Source organism: Gymnodraco acuticeps, unplaced genomic scaffold (genome assembly GCF_902827175.1).
Source record: "Gymnodraco acuticeps unplaced genomic scaffold, fGymAcu1.1, whole genome shotgun sequence".
Classification (NCBI taxonomy): Eukaryota; Metazoa; Chordata; class Actinopteri; order Perciformes; family Bathydraconidae; genus Gymnodraco; species Gymnodraco acuticeps.
In genome coordinates this window covers 586682-609823 of record NW_022990966.1, presented here as the reverse complement: position 1 = coordinate 609823, position 23142 = coordinate 586682, and the positions used below count along the sequence as shown (strand labels likewise).

At 40.3% G+C, this 23142-nt stretch overlaps 1 protein-coding gene across 2 annotated transcripts in view; it reads left to right on the top strand.

Annotated features, from left to right (window-relative positions):
* sptb (spectrin, beta, erythrocytic) overlaps positions 1 to 21820 on the top strand; it is a 51232-nt gene extending 29412 nt beyond the window's left edge. For both annotated transcript variants that reach the window (XM_034235246.1, XM_034235245.1), the window contains exons 18-36: positions 33 to 179; positions 3754 to 4020; positions 4880 to 5104; positions 6514 to 6603; positions 7369 to 7659; positions 8753 to 8883; positions 9140 to 9344; positions 10055 to 10278; positions 11010 to 11160; positions 11726 to 11970; positions 12848 to 12986; positions 13348 to 13432; positions 14487 to 14683; positions 14877 to 14959; positions 15728 to 15791; positions 16415 to 16665; positions 18308 to 18481; positions 18898 to 18940; positions 19410 to 21820. In XM_034235246.1, coding sequence (XP_034091137.1) covers positions 33 to 179; positions 3754 to 4020; positions 4880 to 5104; positions 6514 to 6603; positions 7369 to 7659; positions 8753 to 8883; positions 9140 to 9344; positions 10055 to 10278; positions 11010 to 11160; positions 11726 to 11970; positions 12848 to 12986; positions 13348 to 13432; positions 14487 to 14683; positions 14877 to 14959; positions 15728 to 15791; positions 16415 to 16665; positions 18308 to 18481; positions 18898 to 18940; positions 19410 to 19595 — 3198 coding nt within the window. In that variant the 3' untranslated portion in view covers positions 19596 to 21820. The remainder of the gene's footprint in view (positions 1 to 32; positions 180 to 3753; positions 4021 to 4879; positions 5105 to 6513; positions 6604 to 7368; positions 7660 to 8752; positions 8884 to 9139; positions 9345 to 10054; positions 10279 to 11009; positions 11161 to 11725; positions 11971 to 12847; positions 12987 to 13347; positions 13433 to 14486; positions 14684 to 14876; positions 14960 to 15727; positions 15792 to 16414; positions 16666 to 18307; positions 18482 to 18897; positions 18941 to 19409) is intronic.
* The last annotated feature ends 1322 nt before the right edge of the window (positions 21821 to 23142 follow it).

Genomic DNA, 23142 nt, shown 5'->3' with positions numbered 1-23142 from the left:
CCTGATACTCACCCTTCCTCTGTGTGCTTCAGCTGACTGTGTGGATCAACGAGAAGATGCTGACGGCTCAGGACACGTCGTACGACGAGGCCAGGAACCTGCACAGCAAGTGGCTGAAACACCAGGCCTTCATGGCTGAGCTGGCCTCCAACAAGGACTGGCTGGACAACGTGGACCAGGTTAGCAACGTGGTGTATGAGAGACAGATGATGGCATGTATTGATAAAATACTGATTATGTTATAGGGGATGGGGTTGAAGAAGTGATTCATAGTCAGAGGGTGTTTCTCAATCGCGAGGATGCTGGCTTGGTAGTTGCGTTCTTCCAAGTCACTTCCTTCCGAAACAAAGCAAGTATGCTTCCAAGCCACGGCTTCGGAAAACGAAGAAGAATGGAACAGGCTAACAAGTGTGCCACTCTCTCTAACGGTTTCAACATAAACTGTACCGAAAATAAATATCTCACGATGTCTATCTAATTATGAACTTGCTTTACTTTCACGGAACACTTTTTTGGTGATAACAAACAAATGTAACAAAGTAACATATTTCCCAACACATGTTCTACGCCACTACATACTTACATTTAAATGTGTGCTGCGTCGGTTCAGCCATTCTCCGCAAGGGTTTTTGAAATTGGTCCGTGCGCAATTGTTCGGGACGGGTGGCGCAGTGGTCTGTGCATCTGATCATCAGATCAAGGGGGGTGCTGGGGAACTCCAGTTCGAAACCCGCTCCTGCCGCCACTGCGTCAGGCCGTTGTGTCCTTGGGCAAGACACTTCACCCGGATTTGCTCCTGTGGGTAATGTCCACAGTACATGTATGATACTAATGTGTACTTGTAAAAGCGCCTCGATGACTTCGAGGCGTGAAGATGGACGGTGTGGCGCAGTGCGCTGTGCAATGATCATCAGATCAAGGGGTGAAACCCGTCGCTGCTGCGTCTGTAAAGCCGTTGTGTCCTTGGGCAAGACACTTCACCTGAACTTGCTCCTGTGGGTATTGTCCACAGTGACCATTGCATGTATGATATGTGTAATGTGTATTTGTAAAGCGCTTTGAGCATCTGGAAAAGCGCTGTAAGAAATTATTAATTATTATTATGATTGTGGGGATTTTAAGGACGCGAAGTCTACCCATGTGCAGCCTTGTAATTTCCCCCAAACCAAGGACGCGGCCTCGGTGGAATTCCAAGTATGCTGGAGATTGGAACAGTCCTTCGGCGGCACTCGATGACGTAGCATCCTTGAAATATTGGCTTGGAAGCCAGTATCCTCGAGATTGAGAAACGGCCAGAGTATAACCTACAGTAGATGGCGCTCAGCACATCTCAGTTTGGAGAGACAGAGGGAGCTGAGGCACTGAAGCAAAGCAATTCAGTGGACGGGCATATGAACAAAACATATTTTAGCAACCTAAAATACTCAAATAACAATTTAATTTCATAATATATTTTGAATATTTTCACAGCTTTAACTTGTTGTGCCTCAATCGGTTTGAATGTTTCTGTTATTGTGAGTTTGAATCAACCAAGGACACAAAACAACACAAACAAGCTGACTGATCGAGGCACACCAGAAACCCCTGTTTTATCAAATCAAATCAAATCAAGTTTTATTTATATAACACATTTATTAACGATTTTTGGTCGAGCCAAAGTGCTGTACATATAATAAAAATAGCCTACAGTAGAGACACTTTACAGCAAATACAACAGCACAGATTGTTCAGAATATCAGTATGAGAAAAACGACACCCTCTGTCCTTAGACCCTCACATCGTACAAGGAAAAACTTCCAGAGAAAACCCACAGTTTAAAGGGAGCATGGGAGAAACCTCAGGGAGAGCAACAGAGGAGGGATCCCTCTCCCAGGACGGACAGACGTGCAATAGATGCCGTGTGTAAATCCAAGAGATAATACATTTTACAGCATATAGACCGAATGTTAGGAAATGCATGTGTCTGTAATAAGAAGAGGAATCCACGAGGATGTCAGCTACAATCCTGTGGAAGCCATCAGGGAAGCAGCATGACGAGCCCCAAGGCAGGACCGCAGAGACAGGTTCAGCCACGAACCGAAGTCCACGACTAAATCCAGAACTCAGGATAGAGGATCCAGGACACAGGACTACAGCAAGAGGATCAGCCTCGACTCCGGATCCCGGCGTAGATATAGATACAAAACAAGAAAAAAGATTTGGCTGGGTTAATCGGAACAAGAGAATACACAGACACAGACAGAGAGGGAAAAGGTCATTGGATAAAAGTTATTCTTGATAACCCTCTAGAAAGATCTCATGAACTTCCCCACTCAATCTATCAAGACCCGAGCAGTTCTATTAGAAGTCCAAGGTAAAGGCACAGACCGGCGCATACCGCTCATGGAATCCCTCACCATATGAACTCTGACCCCTCAAGTGTACAAGTGAAGAAACACCATGTCAACTCCTTTTTAGAATAGTATTTCTTCTCTTCTCTGAGAAACAAGGGTAAGAAAAGAACAGCCAGAAACAGAGGAAGAGAGGCACAACGTGACTACGTAAATGCACTCTCCTAAATATTAAACGAGTAAGAGGTGAAGAAACACAAAGCCAGAAATTGAAAAGAAAAGGCACCATCATGCTTCCCCATAGAATAGGGTGGAAATTATGAAGACCCAAATTATGAAGAGGGGACATGGGATACTAGTGAAGAGGGACAACAGTGAAAAAGCCCAACGTATCCAACGTACTACCACTCTCCAAAGAGACAGAAAGTCAAAGTATACGCCGAGAGGCACAACGTGACTACGTAAATGCACTCTCCTGTATAAATTAGTTCAAGGGATAGGGGGTGAAAAACTAAACTAATCAAAAGAAGGAAGTAGAGAGGCCTAAATGCCCTCTCCTAGATTCAGTTAAAGAAGAAACAGAGATAGAGAGCACAACAACCTATCTCTTCGTCAGATGCACTCCCCCGCCTGGATAAGCGACTCTGTGCCCCATCCCCCTCTACCGGACCTTAGATCCGCAGAGGGAGAGGGGAGGGACCAACCCCAAGGGGGGGTTTAGGGTTTTAAAAGAAAACCCAGCAGAGATCCAAAAATGGATGAAGAAGTAATTACAAAACGGTTTATAAAACCAAGAGGTTATTCCTCATATTTCTAAAATGTTCTAATCTAATTCAGGGTTATACCAACTCAGCTCCAAGCAACCAGACGTAGCAACCAGTCAGTCCAGTCAGAACCTTCTCTAAGGACTCCCCGCCCCCAACCTACTAATCATTATCGAGATTATTTGATTGTTTTGTCAACGTAGTTTGGTGGCTTTAACAAGAGCATCATGAGTTTAGTTCCACGTCAGAAAGGACTGGACATGGCTAATCTTGTGTGCCAGTAGTCCTGTCTATCCCTCCAAACTCCATGCCAACTACCGTCTACTGTAGGTCATACTCTGACTAAGGATAATAATAATAATAATAATAATAATTTCAATTTATATAGCGCCTTTCACGAAACCCAAGGACGCTTTACAATGGGAAGTAACAAAACAAAAAGTAATAATAAAGATACATAGGCTGAGTAAATAAGTGGTGGTAAAACACCACGATAAAACATCAAAACAATACCTTTGTTTTCTCCTTATTTTACAAACATTACTAGAAGATATTTTCTTATTTTTTACTTATTTGAAAGACTTCAGGTGATATTTTGTCTCAAGTTGAGCATTTCTTAGTAACAGCATCATCATCTCTCTTTGTTTTGCTGCATGCAGGAGGGTCAGGAGCTCATGGAGTCCAAACCTGAGCTGGAGCCCATCGTGAAGGAGCGTCTGGACAAACTTCACGAGCTGTGGGACACGCTGGAGTCCACCACCCAGGAGAAGGCTCGTCTACTGTTTGATGCAAACCGCTCCGAGCTTTACGACCAGAGCCTCACGGACTTGAATACGTGGCTCGGGGGTCTGAAGCAGCAGCTGCAGAGCGGGGAGGAAGACGTCAAAGACCTGACGAAAGCCAACATCTTGCTCAAGAAGCATCAGGTCTGCGTCTCTGCAGTAAACACTACATATTAGATTAGTCCACAATACACATTCTTAATCAGGTGTAGTTAAATCTCACCGGAGCTCATGTGATTCTTTAGGATTGACTTTGTGCCCGTTTTTGTCATTTAGAGATGGAAAACAAAATATATGCATACAAATGAGACAGTGGTCTGTAATGATTGTATGTTCAAAGAGAAAAAAGAATTACAAAGGACACAAACAAACAATAACAACGACCAAAGTAATCCCCTACATTCACTGCCAGTGAGCCTCATACACATCATTATTTACAAGGAATATTATTCGATGAATATATTCATGTAAAGTCTTAATGACAAAAAACATTTACTTCTTGGAGAGAACAACTAAGATAAGATAAGATAGAGCTTTATTGTCTCCCTTAGGAGAAATGTGTCTTGGGCATCGAGATAATACACATAAAACATTCAGGTCAATCAGTCATAGATACAGAACAGAGTTTACATATCACATGGCAAAGAAACAAACAAGAAACATACAGGTACAGCACTTTCCCTATTGCACCTATGCATAGTATCCGTCAAATTGCACATATCCCTATTGTGTCCATACCTATTTACACATAATGCACTTCCCCTATTTAACCTTCTCGATTGCACAAACTACACAACTAGCACACCATAAGTCTTCTAAATTATATAACAGTTTGTGTTGCGTTGGTAAAAGTTTCATGGTATCAGCAGCTTGAAAACTAAACTCAGTTTGAATTAAATAACAGCATGAAAACGTTTGCTTGGTTTACCCTCCACTACATCCTGATTAGGCTTCTTGAAAGGCTATTCATCTTTTTTGCCGTAATGGTGTCTCTCCACGGCAGATGACGGAGAACCAGGTGCGTGAGCGGGTGCAGGAGCTGGAGGAGCTCCAGGAGGCGGTGAGGAAGCACGGGGGGGGCAGGGAGGAGCAGCCGGAGCTGGAGGCGGAGCAGCAGGCCCTGCAGAGCAGCTTCCAGCAGCTCCTCACCCCTCTGGCGCAGCGCAGGGGCAAGCTGGAGGCCGCCAAGGCCCAGCACCAGTTCTACAGAGACCTGGCCGACGAGCTCGTAAGCATGGACTCATATTTCTGTCATGTCTCGGAAGATTATTTAAAGGTCACCTATTATGCAAAATCCACTTGTTCATGTCTCTTCTACATCAACATGTGTCCCCTCTGTGGAAAGAGACTCTGAAAGTTTCAGGAAAAAAGATTCTCTCTTTTTGTCCTGATCCATTTCTATAAAAACCTGTCTGAAAATGAGCTGATCAGATTTTGGCCACTTTATGATGTCATAACGATTTGTTGGCTTGTGTAACCATTAGCCAATCACCAACAAAGGTAACCCCCCCCCCCCACCTTATCACCTGAATCTCCTCCTAGAGCACCATTGTGTTCTTTTACCCAAATATCTCTCAGAGGGGCGTGGGGAGGGGCTCCTTATCTTCATCTAAAGTAACAGACAGAGAATCAGCACTTTGGAAACAGGGCTGAAACAGAGGGGATTATGGGTAATGCTGCAATGATCTGTTTGGTGTTTGGAGCCAAACACTTCAGAGACATGTTTTGTATATATCGGAGAGCTATAATATATTGATGAAAAACAGTATAATAGGGGACCTTTGAGTCTCTGTGCTCCCCGCCCCTGTGTGTCACCCGGTCCTGATTGTGTCCACCTGTGCCCCCTCTCCCTTTGTCTTGTGCCAGTTCGTCTTGTTGTGTCACGTAGACTACCAGCACCTATCGCCAAGCCAGGATCATTGTTCTCCCCAGTGCCTTTTTCCTCTATTGAGTGTTTTTGTTTTTCCACACCTTAAGTGACGTTCTTTCCTCTATTGAGTGATCTTTTGTTTGAAACCTTGAATACTGTGCCAACCCCAGTAAAGGACCTTATTTTGAAAACACCCTTCTGTGTCGAGTTGTGCGTTTGGGTTCAGGCCTCAGAGTTCGGTTTTGACAATTTCAGAGCAAAATGAAACATTTAAAACCTCCCTGCTCTCACAAAATGATAGATAGCACATCAATTAAATAAACGATGTGGGATTCATGTTGGCTTCTGAATGACAGCAAGATAACACCTTTTGGGAAATATTGAAGACCGAACTTGAGAGGGGTTTCTTCCCCCAAAATGTTAACTTATTAATTTGAAAAGTAGGTTTTCAATTATAGTGTGCACACTTAGTATGCAGCATAGTAAGACCTCCAGCTCTATCCATGAAATTGACTCTGCAGGTGGGTCTGTGTAAAAAAGCTTTAATCCCTTATTGGTTTCACCGGCTAAATCCACTTTAGTCAAATGGAGGAGATGGTTTAAAAAACGATATTTACTGTTTGAGATGTTGAAGACCTTCTTTAATTTTGTATACTGTGTGCACACTGTTAGATTCTGAATGCTCAGCTGTTCCTCAAAGGAAACCAGTCTCTACTTTTTACTCTTTGCCCTAATCTTTTATTCCTCCTCCTCCTCTTCTCTCTCAGCTCTGGATTGAGGAGAGGATGCCCCTGGCAATGTCACAGGAGCACGGCCACAATCTTCAAACTGTGCAAATGCTGCTGAAAAAGAATCAGGTGAGGGTTTTTTCCCTAAAGGAAACCGGGCTGCTAATAAAAATTCGTACTTTCAACATTTGTTCCCATCTTTTGTTAATCTGGAATTGTGTTCTGGATTAGTTGTTCTTAATATAAAATGTCAGAAAATAATAGAAAATGCCGCTTTCAGTGTCCTGAAGCATAACCCTTCCAAATTCCCCAGTTTACATATGGAAAATAAATCACCCTATTTTAGAAGCTGGAGCAAGTGCTTGAAAATGTTTCATTATTAAAAAAATACAGAAACATTTATTGAATTATCTAAATTATTGTTGATTATTTCTCAGCTGATTGTCTATACTCTGCAGGAAAGCTATTTTCAACTGATAATCAAAAGAGTGTTTACTACCTATATTGCAAAACAAACAACATGCAAAAAAACCCCATCTCCTTATATATAATTTTTGTGCGATAAGATCGTTCCTCAACATAATATCAGCTGGTCTGAGGTATTTTTTAAGATATGGTTACATGTAGACACAAAAATCACAGACAGCTCTACGGCACTCGTTTTAAGCAATGAATTGTCTCCATTGTAATATAATGGTAATTTAAGACCAAAAAAGTGACGCATTTCAGCATCAAGCCTTTATCAGGTAGTGAAGACTAAGTTTGTTTGTTTCCATTTATATCACAAAGGATTGATGTGTGAACTAAAATAGACGTTGCTGGGGAGGTTTAGAAACACTTGGCCACCGTCATATCATCTCCAATACACTCACTGTCTCCCTCTCTGTCCATCAGACGCTGCAGAGGGAGATCGAGGGCCACCAGCCTCGAGTGGAGGAGGTGTTGGAGCGCGGGAGGAGGATGTCGGCGGCCGCCAGCGCAGAGGGCCGACCGGAGGCTGAGCGAATCACAGAGCAGCTGAAGGACCTGGAGGAGGCGTGGGCCCGCCTCCAGGACGAGATGACCAATCGCAGAGAGAGGCTGAAGAGCTCCAGCTCTGGCCAGCACTACTACAACGACGCGGATGAGGCCGAGGCCTGGATCGGAGAGCAGGAGCTCTACATGATCGCTGACGAGAAGGCCAAGGTGAGGAGAGGAACGTGGTGGAACGCAAACCATTTTTTAACAATATTTGTATCGAAGTTTTCAAATATAACGAACATTACACATACATAAAACGGTCGGTCTAGGTGGCAGATACAGTGTACTGTACAATCAAATGAATAGGCATGTAAATAAACACAGGTCAGTATACAGATGATACAGGGACAACAAAGAATATGACGTGGGCTACTACACTTTATAATCGTATTGGTGGAACGCAGTACAATTTTTTGTTATTTGTAATTTAATATTTCAATTTCCTGCTACTTTCTACTTCCACTCTACCACATTTCAGAGTCGAATATTATACCTTTACTTTACTACATTTATTTGATCTAGTCACTTTGAATATCCAGTATAATTCTACACAATATACATAATCAACAAATAATTTGTAGGTTAAGATAAAACTGTATTGACCCCTATATAGTAAAATGAGCCCCACCTTTAACAGCTGCTATTAAAGTGATGAGCACATTAATGCATTTACTCTATTACAATAATATAATATATATATTCTAAAGTGGGCCATTGTGCAGAACGAGTACTTTTACTTTTTATCCTTCAAGTTCATTTTGATACTAATTGATCTAATATCTACTCAAGTATATATATATATATATATATATAATATCTACGCATTATGAATGTAGGACTTTTACTTGTTATGGAGTATTTTAAGACTCCTTCCACCTCTGGGAGCAGAGCAGAGAAGTAGACCGCAAATGTCTGAAATATATAATCTAAAAAAGGCATATTATGTTGTGAAAATAACAAGTAGCACTGTGTGCATTATCATGATGACATGGTTACAGTTTTTTTCAATTAAGTAGACACCATTTTTGAAAGTGTCCCCCCTCTATTGAGAGCTAGTAGTGTTTTGTTTTGCTTTGATGTGCATCCTTATCTTTTTCGCATAATTATACTATTTTATTTCTACTCTCCTCATTCCCATTACATTTCATTTCAGCTGGCGTTATAATCCAGAGCAATTTATAAAAAGCGCACTCAAATAAGCTTCAAATAAATCAATCCTTAATTAGTACTCTTCTTCCACTTTACTCCATGTGTGCAGGACGAGCAGAGTGCCATGCTGATGCTGAAGCGCCACTTGGTCCTGAAGCAGAACGTGGACGACTACGCCGACTCCATTCAGAGTCTGGCTGACCGAGCCCAGAGGATGTTGGCTGAGGACCATCCTGATGGGTTTGTGATGGATCATTTGTTGTAAACACTGAACAAAAATGTAATCTGACGATGCTAATTCACTCATGTTGTCCCAGTCAATCGTGGTTCTGGATGATAAGAGAGACAAGCATGTAAAGTGTGATAATTCATGTGTCCTAATCACACGCCTCATCTAGAGTAAACCCAAATCCAATCTCGTTTCCATTTTCTCATTTCCCCCTCGTCCTCTATGCATCTCATTCCCCTCCATCCTCTCCCTCTGCTCTGTCTGCAGAGAGGAGATCATCAGGCGACAGGGTCAGGTGGATAAGCAGTACGCGGGGCTGAAGGAGCTGGCGGAGGACCGCAGGCTGAAGCTGGACCACACCTACCACCACTTCCTGCTGAGCCGAGAGGTGGAGTACCTGGAGCAGTGGATCTCAGAGAAAGACGTGGTGGCCTCCTCGCAGGAGATGGGCCAGGACCTGGACCACGTCACGGTATTGATCACACACACACGAGAGAAATATCAACATTTTGGCAAATACAGAGGGAGAAACTTAACGAGACACTGGCCACAAAATAAAGTTCACTAGGATTTCATTTGTGCCAACATGCAAGAAACGTTCAGGATCATATTTCACTCAAATCTGCTTTTTATCATATAGATATAAAGAAAGTGCAAACGTTTCTCTGTTAAAGCAAGAAAAGGAGATTAATACTTCTACTGTATATCAAGCAGTTTTTTTTATCTATTTGATTGTTTTATATATATTTATAAATCATTTTTTATTATTTTGTTGCATCATTCTCAAATTGTTACTGTTTACAATGTGTCTTCTTATCAGCCTTAAGTTGCACTTGTATGAAAGATGCTATACTAATACATTTGGATTGATTGATAAACTGTAGTTGAGGTGCTCATACACACATTTAGGTGCGAGGCTCACTGACTAGAGTTCTTACATCGAAGGGGAACTCAAAATCAAAACAAGCAACGAGCAAATTATAGAAATGTTTCATAAACGACAAAAGAACATTATATTTTTCTTGTATATTATAATAAATGTTGGTGTAAAGTGATCTGTTCTTGTTAACGGATACTAAATGTTATTATTTTCCCTTAATCCCGAACTTTACAACAAAATGCAAATCCACCTTCCATACAAAATAGTACTTCTTTATGAGCATTTCTGTCTTTTCCCTTCAGCGTCTGAGGGATAAGTTCAGGGAGTTTGCGCGGGAGACGGGGATGGCGGGTCAGGAGCGAGTGGACATGGTGAACGAGACGATAGACGACCTGATCGAGGCGGGACACGCCGAGGCGGCCACCATGGCGGAGTGGAAGGACGCCATCAACGAGAGCTGGGCCGACCTGCTGGAGCTCATCGACACGCGCTCTCAGCTCCTCACCACATCCTACGAGCTGCTCAAGTACGGACACAAATATGCACAAATGCACCAGAAAAAACAAGTTATCTGCATTGATCCTATCGGGATTTTGTTTCTAAACCTGCAATACAACATCAGAATCAGAATACCTTTATTATGTACGTTACAGCAGAAAAGAGCCAAAGACAGCTTAAAAAACATATGTTAATAATTTACTTTTTGGGAGGATGGGTGGGATTAAATAAGTGTAAACTTCTTCCCGCCCCTTTTCAGATGTGTAATTAAGTAGATCATTTGTTTATATAACTTAGAATCAGTCATATTTTTGTATATGAATTTGACACTGCTTAATTTGGTATTGTATAATAATTCTCATGTTACATTTTTGTATTATTGTTTTACACATTCGAAATAAATCTAATCAAATACAATTTTTTTTTACCTAAGTAGCATAAAAGAAAAAGTTACACAATTTACAAAAAACAAATCCTGTAATAGTTCTGATAATTTAGTAGCCAGGTATATGTTGCACAGTTATTAACGGCATATATATATATATTGCACATATTGCACATAGTTGGTGGTTAACAACAAGGAGTGTTACAGTCTGTGTTGTTGTGTGTGTGTGGGGGGGGTGGGGTCTACTAGGGGCCGTGGTGGTTATATAGTCTGACCGCTGCAGGAAGGAAGGACTTGCAGTATCTCTCCGTGAAGAGGTTTAAACATATGATGAAACACACAGAAGACCCTGAAAGATAGATTTTTGTTTTCAGGTACTATGACGATGGAAAGGAGTTAGTGGCTCAGATCCACGACAAGCAGAAAGAGCTGCCTGAAGATGTGGGAGAGGACTTCAGTAAAGCCGAGTCCTTCCACAGGATGCACGCCGCCTTCGAGAGAGACATCACTGCTCTCGGCAAACAGGTGAGGATAAAACCTTTTTAATCTGAGGGAACCCAGCAGGCAGGAGGCACACTTTGAGGATTTAAACCTGGAGGGAGGAGAGAGTAATGCAACACTTAAGTCATCAATGGTCCAATGTTTGTTTTCTTACATTATTTCCAGCCTCTTAATCCTATTGCTCTCGGCTGAACCATCATCTGATCTGATTTAAAAATCTAAAGCTGTACTTATCAATATTTCTTCAGCATCACCCTACACTGCAGTTTTCCCTCTGATCTATCCCTTACATATCTTTGAGTAACACTTGTGAAAGTTGCATATTAGGCCAAGTTTTTGATCCAAACTAGTTCTGATGTCACAAAATCCTGCTCTTGTCTTCACATGATAAACTCAAATGTATTCTGAGTAATGAGAGAAACTCTCCTACCTTCAGCAGTTTAATGTGAAACAGCCTTCTAGTGTCATCTCTGGAGATACAGTAAAGCCGAGTGAAGGTCAAACATCGATCTCAAGTAGCGAAAACCAAAACACCAGAGGTAGACTTTAACTTCATTGATTTTACCCCTGCTTCCCCTCCTTCCTCCAGGTTCAACAGTTCCAGGAGACCGCCTCACGGCTGCATGCCCAGTACGCAGGCAGCCAGGCGGACACCATCCAGGCCACAGAGCGAGAGGTGCTGGAGGCCTGGAGGGGCCTGCTGGACGCCTGCGATGGCCGCCGAGCACAGCTGGTCGACACCGCTGAGAAGTTCCGCTTCTTCACTACGGTGCGAGACCTGATGGCGTGGATGGAGAGCATCATCCAGCAGATAGACACTCAGGAGAAACCCAGGTGAGACCCAGTGCTCGGACAATGGCTTCACAGCTTTATTAGAGGTCAACAATGTGATACAATTACCGGACATAAAAAACACACTGTTTTCACACACACATGTAAATAATATGTATACATGACCAAATATTATGTTCATTTTCATTCATTTCTTATTTTATAGTTATTTTATCATTTTAAATATTTATCTTTGATTTTATCTGTAAATCTGTGCTGTCCTGTTTTTCATCCTTACCCTGTGGCTGTTACAATACTGAATTAGTAAAGGTCCATCTTATCTTATCTTATTAGATCCATTCAGTACATTTTAACATTCATCTCTGCTAATTCCAAAAGAGCAAGGGGCAGCATCTGATTTCTGATTCACACAGATGGAAAAACAAACCTGAAACCATTCCCTTTGAGTGTTTGAGTTTTACTTTTTATTCACATAATTTTAAAAAAGTCAATAGAAATGTCGATTTTTTTGTGGGTAGAGAGAAATAAAAAAATCCCTCCAACTAAAACCTGAGTTAAATACATATTTACGAGTATTTATGAGTACTTTTTTATACATATTCTTTTTCAATTTTTGCTGCTGCGTGGAAACAACAGAATCTCTTCTGAGTCATAGTATGTCAATATCAATGTTTGCCATTTCCAACGGGTGTTTTCTCATTTCTCTTAAGACATGTACATTTTTTAGCTTTGGAATAATATCTCTTTATGAGACTTTTTATTTTACTGGTAGGATTTATATAACACAACTACATTAAACAACACTGAAATCTTGCCTGGTAACAACCTTTGCAGTTCCAGTCCCTACCAACAGAGGTAGATAAACTTCAAGCATTACTGTACATGTTATGACTTTCTATCCTCCCCTCCTCTGCGTCAGGGATGTCTCGTCCGTGGAGCTCCTGCAGAAGTACCACCAGGGGATCCGCTCGGAGATCGAGGCCAGGGGAGGCAAATTCACCGCCTGCATAGACCTGGGGAAAGCCCTGCTGACTCGAAAGCACCGAGACTCTGCTGAGGTGAGGCTTCGGCAGCAGAGACAGCTTCTTTTCATCCTCAGCTGGGCCTTAAATTGCTGCTTTCATTAGATTTAATGACTTTTCTGGGAGAGATTGTTCTTGTCTGGCACAATGGAACCAATTGGATTGCCACGAAAGAAAAATATCCACTCATCTTTCATTCATCAGGGGGACTATAAGGCACACACTAATTAGAAATGGAAAAGCCAAAGAATTTGAATGAGCAATTGACCCGGGCCTGAATTTAATGTGCCATTAATTACTTCCCAATACTAGTTCTTAGAGGATAATAGCCGGTCTCTGTGCTGAGTTGTTTAATATTGCTGATATGTAACTGCGACTGTATAACTGCTTGTGCCAGATCAAAGAGAAGATGGTGCAGCTGATAGACAAAAGGAAGGAGATGATGTTCAAGTGGGATGACAGATGGGACTGGCTCAGACTCTGTGAGTAAAAATACACCAACCTCCACCCGAAAAACAAATCCTGTACATGAATAATCTCACACATCTATGGTAAACTGCCAAATGCCATGACACTAACAAATGTGAACAGTATATACAAACATTTACACATGTACACAAATACAAAGATGTACTATGATTGTGTTTCAATACAATATGTATTTTATCTTACACCGAGAGATTCAACCCACTTAACTTTGGAATCAGAGTTTAATTTATTACATTTTAATACAGCTCTCTGTTCTGTGAACGTCAGGTTGAAGTCCAGACAAGTGTTGCTACAATTACAGAAAAGGAGTGTCATATATTTCTGACAATGTCCTCCCGTTCTTAAATGTTCTCCACGTCTTGACATGTTTTCCCCTTCCAATATATGTCCTCAGTTTCAAAGAACAAGTGCTCTACCTTTTAAAAAAATGATCCCACTTTTTAATAGAAGTCTGCCTTCCAAAAAGTTTTGTAATGTTACTTTTAAAAATTGCTACACAATGCAATTTTCAGCCCGTAACATGAACTTCCAGCTACGTTTTCCCATTATAAACGCCCCCATAAAATAGTCTTTGAGTCCAAAATATATTGATATATTCATGTGACTGTATAAACAGTATGGTTCAAATTATGGCCAGCATTAATATTTATGGATACTTTCTTTTGAAATTGCTTGACTGTAAGGACTACACTGTTAGCGCTCTCTTAAAGGTCCCCTATTACACTGTTTTTCCTCAATATATTATAGGTCTCAGATATATACAAAACATATCTCGGGGAGGGGGGGGGGGTTACCTTGGTTGGTGATTGGCTAATGGTTACACAAGCCAAAAAATAGTTATGACATCATAAAGTGGGCAAAATCTGATCAGCTCATTTTCAGACAGGTTTTTATAGAAATGGATCAGGACAAAAAGTGAGCAAATATTTTTTCCTGAAACTTTCAGAATCTCTTTACACAGAGGGGACACATGTTTATAAATAAAAGACATGAAAAAGTGGATTTTGCATAATAGATTACCTTTAATGATGTCTTTGCTGCCTGCAGTGCTGGAGGTGTGTCAGTTTGCGCGGGACGCCTCGGTGGCGGAGGCCTGGCTCATCGCTCAGGAGCCCTACGTGTCCAGCAGAGACCTCGGACACACTGTGGACGAGGTGGAGAAACTCATCAAGAGGCACGAGGCCTTCGAGAAGTCCACCGCCACTTGGGAAGAGCGCTTCTCCGCACTAGAACGCCTCACTACGGTATGCACAAACAACACAATGAGCTATAAAATCTTTTAAACGATTGGGAAAAATCTAACCAAAAGAGTTACACTACAACTTTAACTAGAAATATTAGGTTCATGAGACTGAGGATGGTAATGTGTGATATAATCTTACTTAATTGATTAAATAATTGTTTAAGTACTGATTTCAATTAACTTATGTGTTGCAGATGGAGTTGTTGGATTTGAGGAATCAGCAACAGGAGATGGAGAGGTTCATTCAAGAAGAGAAACTCTCTGATAAGGACAGCAGGTACACACACTCAAAAATGTATAGAGATATATTTATATACTGTACATCATAGGTTCTCAAAGTGTTTATGACTGCATGCCAATGTAGAGTATATTGACAAACATAGGACCACACAGAAAAATGATTACACACTTCAATTAGAAAATGTGAAAAAGTCCTAGTAAAGTTTGTTGGAAAAGTTCATAAAGTAGTCCTAGTAAAGTTTGTTGGAAAACGAACCATGAAATGTAAAAATAATAATAATAAAAGACACAGGATAGTATGTTGAAACAAGTCGTAAAAAAGCGTAGCATAGTATATTTTGGTTGCAGTGTATTATGTCGAAAAAGGCCATAGTGTGGCAGGTCAACAATATGACTTTTGTTAAAAGGTCATAGACAATATTATTATAGTATGTCATCAAAATAATTAAAAAATTCCTATAATGTCATACAAAAACGTTTAAAGTATGTATAAATAAAACATGTAATAGTATGAAGACACTCAGTTTGAGGCTGTAGCAGAGTAATGCATTACATGTTAGCCATTGAAGGACAAAGAAATGGACTGGGTATGATTCAAATAAAAAAATAAACAGATTTAATGTCACATGTTCTTTGAGAAATGATTCAGTACATGTGCTCCTTTTAGGAATACACACATGCATACAAACAATCCTCACAAACATCCTAAAAAAGTACAAGCTGTTCTGTTTTTCTTCCTGCACACATTGTTGCTTGGCTGCTTAAAAGTCTCTCCTCTGACTCCATGCCGCTCTCTTCCCTCCAGGAGAGAAGACACAGGTTTTGTAGAGGACTCTTCGCAGCTCTGCACCATTGAGGATCAGACTCTGGTTAGTAACTACCCTCACTCTGCTCCTCTACCCGTTGGGAGCAGGTTTAAGCAAATATAATCAGCCTTTCTTCTGTACTTATTATACTAACTCCTTTATTTTAAATACCTACTTAACTTACTTGCTATTAAAGAAAATAAATGTGACTATGTTCAGACCCTATTTCACTTCCCCTCCATTCATGTTTTTGTTCTGCCTTCTTCCCCTTCTCCATCAGTCTGGTTTTGGTGCAGTCGAGCCCATCACTTTAACTTTTAACTTTTTAGACGCTTCATTGATTTCAGGCACATCCATTACAGAGAAAAAATGCATGTACATTTTCCTGCTTTAAAAAAAACGACACAATTATACCCCTATTACATCAAAATGTTTAGTTTTTTTCAACAACCATTCATTTAAAGTGCATCCATCAGTTATTTTGTTAAAAAGATGTCATCAATTCTTCACATGATTTTAATTTCGCCATTGAGAATGTAGTCACGGACCATTGTGAGGCCAACCTTTACCACTGACTGTGTGGACATGTGGCATTTCTTAAAGGCGGTTAAGTTCCTCCAAATTCCTTCTTTCAAGCAATTAATTACAGCCTGTTTTTTTTCTGCCTTCTTCCCCTTCTCCATCAGTCTGGTTTCGGTGCAGTTGAGCCCAGTTCAGGTCAGCTGGAGGAGACGGCCGGTGACTCCACGGTGCCCATCGAGTCCGAAATGAGGGAGAGTGGTTCTCCGGAGCTGGACCCCTCTGTGTCGGCAGCGATGGAGCCAGAGAGGGCGGCCACCATGCCCCTGGAGACCCTCAGAGCCCAGACGGTGCTACAGGCGGGCATGCTGGGACGCAAACACGATGTGGATGGCTCAGGAAAGAAGGCTTCAAATAGGTAAGAGCATAGGAAAAACGATTTTTACATTTTTGCGCATTTACCAAATGTTTAATAGTCTTTACATCAATACCCATTCCAGACATTCAGTTCTGTGAAATAGGAAAATATATGACCACACTGGAAAAGTTACCATCTTCTTCACATTTATTTCTTTCATTATCATTTAAGTTAAGCTACATATCAAACACACAATCAATATGCACCCACACAGCTATACCAAGCAGCACAAATGTAACTTAAACAAATATAACAACTCATTATATATTCATAAATATTTTATTTGGGAGGGATTAAATAACTCAAGTAAGTTTCATGACTTCTCTTTAGATTTTTGTATTTTAAAGAAATGAACACAACTTTATTACAGCTGGCAAACTGTTTTAAAAAACTCTTTCAGTCTCAATGTTTTTGCACACGAACATCAGCAATAACAAAATATGAACCATCTACTTGATTTAAAAGTGAGTGTAGATGATGGTGGTGGGAAAGTGGTGCCTATGATTTCAAGTTGATTAAACAGGGGGTCAAAGTAAGTTTGTTAGCAAGCAAGCAACAAAATAAATTGTTACAGTGTAGAGCTGCAATCCTTATTTTTAATTACAAAATATAAGTCTTAATGGATTTAATGTGATGTTGTTGTTCTTACTCTTAGCTACCTGACATGATCAGTATTACACCCTCCTCCTAGTCTTTACATCGTTACCCATTCCAGACATTCAGTTCTTTGAAATAGGAAAATATATGACCACACAGGAAAAGTTACCAACTTTCTTTATTCATCACAGTTAAGTCTGTATTCTTTCTTTCTTTCATTATTCTTTAAGTTAAGCTACATATCAAACACACAATCAATATGCAGTTATACCAAGCAGCAACAATAAACAAATATAACAACACAAATAAGTACCGAGGTTTCTACATTCATTTTATTTGGGAGGGATTAAACAACTCAAGCCAGCTTCAAGAGTTCTCTTTAGATTTCCGTATTCTAAAGAAATTAACATATTAAAACAAAAAAAAACTCCTAGAAATATACAACTGTATTATAGCTGGTAAGCAGTTTTTGAACACTTTCAGTTTCAAGGTTTTTTAGTTTTTGCACATCAGCAATAACAACATATTAACCATCTACTTTTCAAGTTGATTAAACAGGGGATAAAAGTCAGTTTGTTAACAAGCAAGCAACACAAATAAATCTAGCTAACAAACACTATTTACAGTTGTTACAGAGTAAAGAGCTGCTATCATTATTTTTAATTACAAAATGTAAGTCTTAAAGTCAAAGTCAACTTTAATGTCAATCTTTCAGTTTGTGTGTACAGACAGAGATCGAAATAACGTTTCCAACAATCCCGAACCTTAAAAAAATTATACAAATACACACATATGTATACAATCAACAGACACATTTACATCATGCACACATTAAGATAAAAACACAACAATCAATATATACAAAATAACCTCCTCCTCCTCCTCCTCCTCCTCCTCCTCCTCCTCCTCCTCCTCCTCCTCCTCCTCCTCCTCCTCCTCCTCCTCCTCCTCCTCCTCCTCCTCCTCCTCCTCCTCCTCCTCCTCCTCCTCCTCCTCCTCCTCCTCCTCCTCCTCCTCCTCCTCCTCCTCCTCCTCCTCCTCGCAGGTCATGGACCACCTTGTTCTTTGTGCTGAAGCCAGAGCAGCTCTCAGCCTATAAGGATCTGAAGACTTACAGCCATGGCGTCACGTACCACGGAGAGAACCCTCTGTTCCTCAGTGACGCCAGCTGGGAGATCCTCAACATCTACAAGAAAAAGAAGCACATCTGCAAACTGCGGTGAGAATCCTTTTCTTTCTGCAGCTTTTTATTTAAGGAATAGTGAGACATATTGGGAACATGTTAATTTGGGTTAGATGAGAAGTGTTTTGTTTTTGAGGGGGAATTATGTTCTCTCAGCCAAAAAATAGCCCCGCACATTTTCCTGTAAAACCACAACCGGTCTGTAGTCTGTATGCTAAGCTAAGCTAATTGCTTCCAAAGGAGGGTTGGTTTGAAACAAACATTAGGGATGTTTTTTCAATGATTATAAAGTAAGTTAGAGCGTCATAGGTTAGATCACTGAAATAAAATGTGTTTTTGGAAACTAGTTTACTATTCATGGTACACTAAATGTCCAAATAGAAGTTCAAATAAAGCACTTTTCTTTCTGTATTTCACCGCACAACAACGTTTAATTTTCTTTCCTCTCTCAGCCTTTCAGACGGCAGTGAGTATTTGTTCCAGTGTAAAGACGAGGTGAGTTTTTAACCGTGAATAGATTAACGATCAATAACTTAAAACAGCTTTTCGTGAATAACATGAGGCTGAAAGTTCTGGACTTGGCATGTGATTATATTATCTTTGACCTCATGTAATGTAAATAAATAGTTATTAGTATTTCCTGCAGACCATACATTCATATCTACATTTAGTTTTAAGAGCTATATTAGTTTGACATGTGTCACTAATTTGGTCAAAGGTTATTTCTGTAGGCTTAAGTGTTTGACTTAATGAGGTTATTCACATTTACATCCTGTAAGCGAAACTACCCTAGAGGGAACATTACAAGTGATAATAATCCACAGCAAGCTTGTTTTTATCTATATCAATCTAAATGTTTGAACCCTCTCACTTGTTAATTCAAATAGACCAAGACACAAAAACACACACTGCCCCTCCGGAGGTGGACTTCCCTCTAAACCTCTGTGTTTGCGTTTAATTTCAGGAGGAGCTCCAGCATTGGAGCCAGGCCATGCAGAGGGCCTTCCAGCCCCTGGCAGCGGAGGAGGCGTCGGGGCCCTCGGGGGCCAAAACCCACAGCCTGCCCCCTCCCTCCTCCTCAGCTGCCCTGCCTGAGCCCAGTGCCGCCAAAAAAGAAAAGAAGTTCAGTCTCGCTGGCAAGAAGAAGTAAAGGAAGATGGGAGGCCAAAGGGAGGGGGGGAGGTTGTCATGGCAACCTGGAAAGAGAAAGTAGTATTTGTGTACAATCAGTCGAAGCCAGCTTTTTAATCACTAGGTTTTTTATATTATTTAGCGAGAATTATTGTAGTTTAGGTTAAAGCCATCACTATTTTGCCTGTATTTAAGCGTACTGTTGCAAAGGTCCACTTTTTTCTTTGTGTTCTTTATAACAAAATGCCAAATTCAAAGCAATTCAATTAAAGCACAGGAATGCTCCTTTTTACACTCAACCAAAGAATGTTTGTTAAACTTTTATTTTGTTGCTTTTGTTGCAATTTTTAGCTTCAGTTCGGCAAGCTTTGATATAGCCATGTACAAAATGAAGGCCTGTAATGAACAAGTACTCCTCAAGATTACTGAGGAGTACTTAAATCATCCTGCCTTATACAATGGTTGTGAACTGTAATACTGTGCTATTTTAATTTGGAGCACAAAAGCTTGAGTGAGTTTAACAGGCTTTAAAAAGCTTTGTAAATGCGTCGTGGGGACTTGGTGATGAGCTAAGCGCAGTGCTGTACAGGGCACAGACACTAAGTGTCATTGCAGGCATGCAAAGTAAATGCTCTATGCACTGTGAAGAGCTCGACTGTTGAGATTTTTAATTGATGATATACGAGCAGTCATGAGGCGCCACTATCGGCTCTGAATACAGATCTGGTCCGGTTGTATTCTCAGCTGAACTGTGGCAGTAGTTATTTCTGTGAACTTGAAATATATTCAACACTTGTGTATTGAACCCTACATTTCATATCTATTCATATCTACAGTATATATATATATATCTACAGATGCATGAAGTATGTTTTACATTAGTTTGATATGGTGCTATTGTGATATTCTTGAACCTTCAGTCAAGAGCAACTTGACCCGCCTTATTTGTCTTCGACTTTGGCTTGTAAGGTCACACATATGGAAATGTATTCTGTTAGCTGAGGGTGTTTCATAGGAGAGCACATCGGATTGTGAAAAGTGAAGTCTGGTTCAATCTGACACCCATAACAACTGTGATGTTTGCACTCACAGAGACATAGATATTAAACAAAACAAAACTACACCCATATATAGATTTAAGTTAGTTAAACAAAATTATTTCCGACTTATTTTGACTTATTTAAACCTCATTTTAGAAGAACATTTTTGCCTAAATAAGCTTGTTTTAATTTGTTCTTTAACTTTATGAAACACCCCTCTGATCTCACAAAACTACATCTTATTTGCCAGAAAATGTTGTGGGTCAAATTAAAGCCATTTAAACTAGTTGCTCTTGTTAGGGCGGTAAAGGAGACTGGACATTTATTCAAAAAGGTTTTCCGTTACAAGCCAAAGTCTAGGACAAGCTGTAGGTCAGATGAATCTCGACTGCTTTTCCAAACCACACAACAGGACCAGGCATGCTCTCTATCTGAAGCGATGATCAAACAGTAGCAGTGTGGAGCTGAGGGAATGTGTCTTTAAAATGAATGTAAAGGAGGAGAAGGAAGGGAGAATTAGGTACGTTTCAACAATAAAGCCATTATAGAATAATAAATTATTATTGATATGCATACACAGGGAATACAGAGTATGTACAGTATGTGAAACTGCATTTATAATGTCCATTTGTCACACTCACACACACACTCCCACTGCCGTCTTGCCTTGTACTGTGGGCTCTGTCTCTGAACTACGACCCAACTCAAGTGACCTCAAAGGAACGATGGAAGTCAGGTGAAGAAAGATGAATGAGACTGTTCAGCTCCAGAGGACATATGGTAGTGCCATGATGATCTCTGTGCAAAAATATTTACATGTTTGATGTTCTTGTGGCAGCCTAAACAGGGAATACAGATATGTTCCCGTGTGCAGAGGGCCAGAGGAACATCACTCCTACGATGTACTGCTACTAGTACCAGTACTCCCATTTCTGTTATAAACGCACCTCTAAATGTTATGGGAAACTTGCATCACGTAGGTCTTGTTTTAATCTGTCACTATATCTAGTAACTCAGATTCTGACACTTCCTATACTCCGTCACCTCCTCCATCCACTTTTATTCCTCCACTCCTGCCTTTTCTGTTCAGTGGTTTTTAATCTGCATTTTGTACTCTCTAGCTATGTAAAATATCCCAAAATGTTGGAAATATCAAATACATTTTGAGAGAATAAACTTTAAAATAAACTCCTTGAAACTATAAGTGTTTGGGTTTATTTGACCGTCCCTTTTTTTTGTTTTAAAATTCATGTCCAGTGTTTCATTCTAAATGCTAATACAAAAAAGGTGTAATAAAATGAATTTCAGAATAGATTTATTGAATACAAACAAGGCACCTGTGTGAAACAAAAGGCATTTTTGTATCTGTTAACCAAGCTAATTTCAGATAAGACGAGCTGCATGTGAACATATTCAGAAATGGACAAAACGGGTGGATTTACATTCCAGTGGCTGTTGGTAAAACAATGAATAAACAGCCCGGAGACAGCGAGTCCGCCTCAGGCGACTCTAATGAGATCTCAGCTGACAAGTTACAGGCTGAACACTTGCAGCAACACAAAGCCCTGAACAAGTCCATTTCAATCCTCACTCAATAGTGAGCATATACAGAGAGACAGACAGAGACAGACATACTGTGACAGACAGAGAGGGCGGGACACGGAGGAACTGCGAGACAGCAGTGGTTGAAACACAGTTCTTACAACGTTAACTTAATGTTAACGTAACCTTAAGTTTTCTAGGAGGCTATTGTTACTTCCCTTAACAAGAGCTAGCTGTCTTAGCTAATAACAGTTAGCAGCTAACGTTTTCTGCAGTTTGTGTTGCCCCTGAAAAACGTGATGTAGTTATGTAAGAGTAAGTTAAATGAACGTTATTTTACAAGTTGAGGGGGTTAAGTTTAGTTTAAAATCGTCAATGTAATGCATGTTAGAGGTTTTGTGTTGGACTTGAAGTTAGCTAAAGTTAGCTACATAGACGGCGCGTGAGGCTCAGGTTTGGGAAGGCTAAATACCTTTTTTTTTACCTGACGTCACGCCCATCTACTTCCGGTCCAATGGACCTTATTTCGGAAAAATTATGTATTGAAGTCAAAGGAGAGAGACAACGTATCTTTCGATCCCGTTTGAATTGTGCCATGAATTACACAACATGTTATAGAAGCAAGAGGAGAAGTCAAATATTGTTGAATAATTGTTATTTTTAACATGAAAATCAAATATGTTCTTGTTTATTAACATGTAAGGAACTATATAATTAGTTCTGAAAGCAATTAAATAATTCAAGTTTTGAAATAACAGCTCTTTTATAAATGTCCATTCTAGTGGACGTCAGGACCATCTCCATGGACTTAATGACTCAATATTGTTGCAGGAGACAGAACTGAAGCAGACATTTTCTGTAACAGATAGTTCAGGGAGATTCAGATTTTGAGCTCTCAGATGATGAGAGAGATGAGGATTTCACATCTGGGATAGAAGAGGGTCAAGAAGAAGGGGGGAAAAGATGCAGGAGGATCCATCAGCG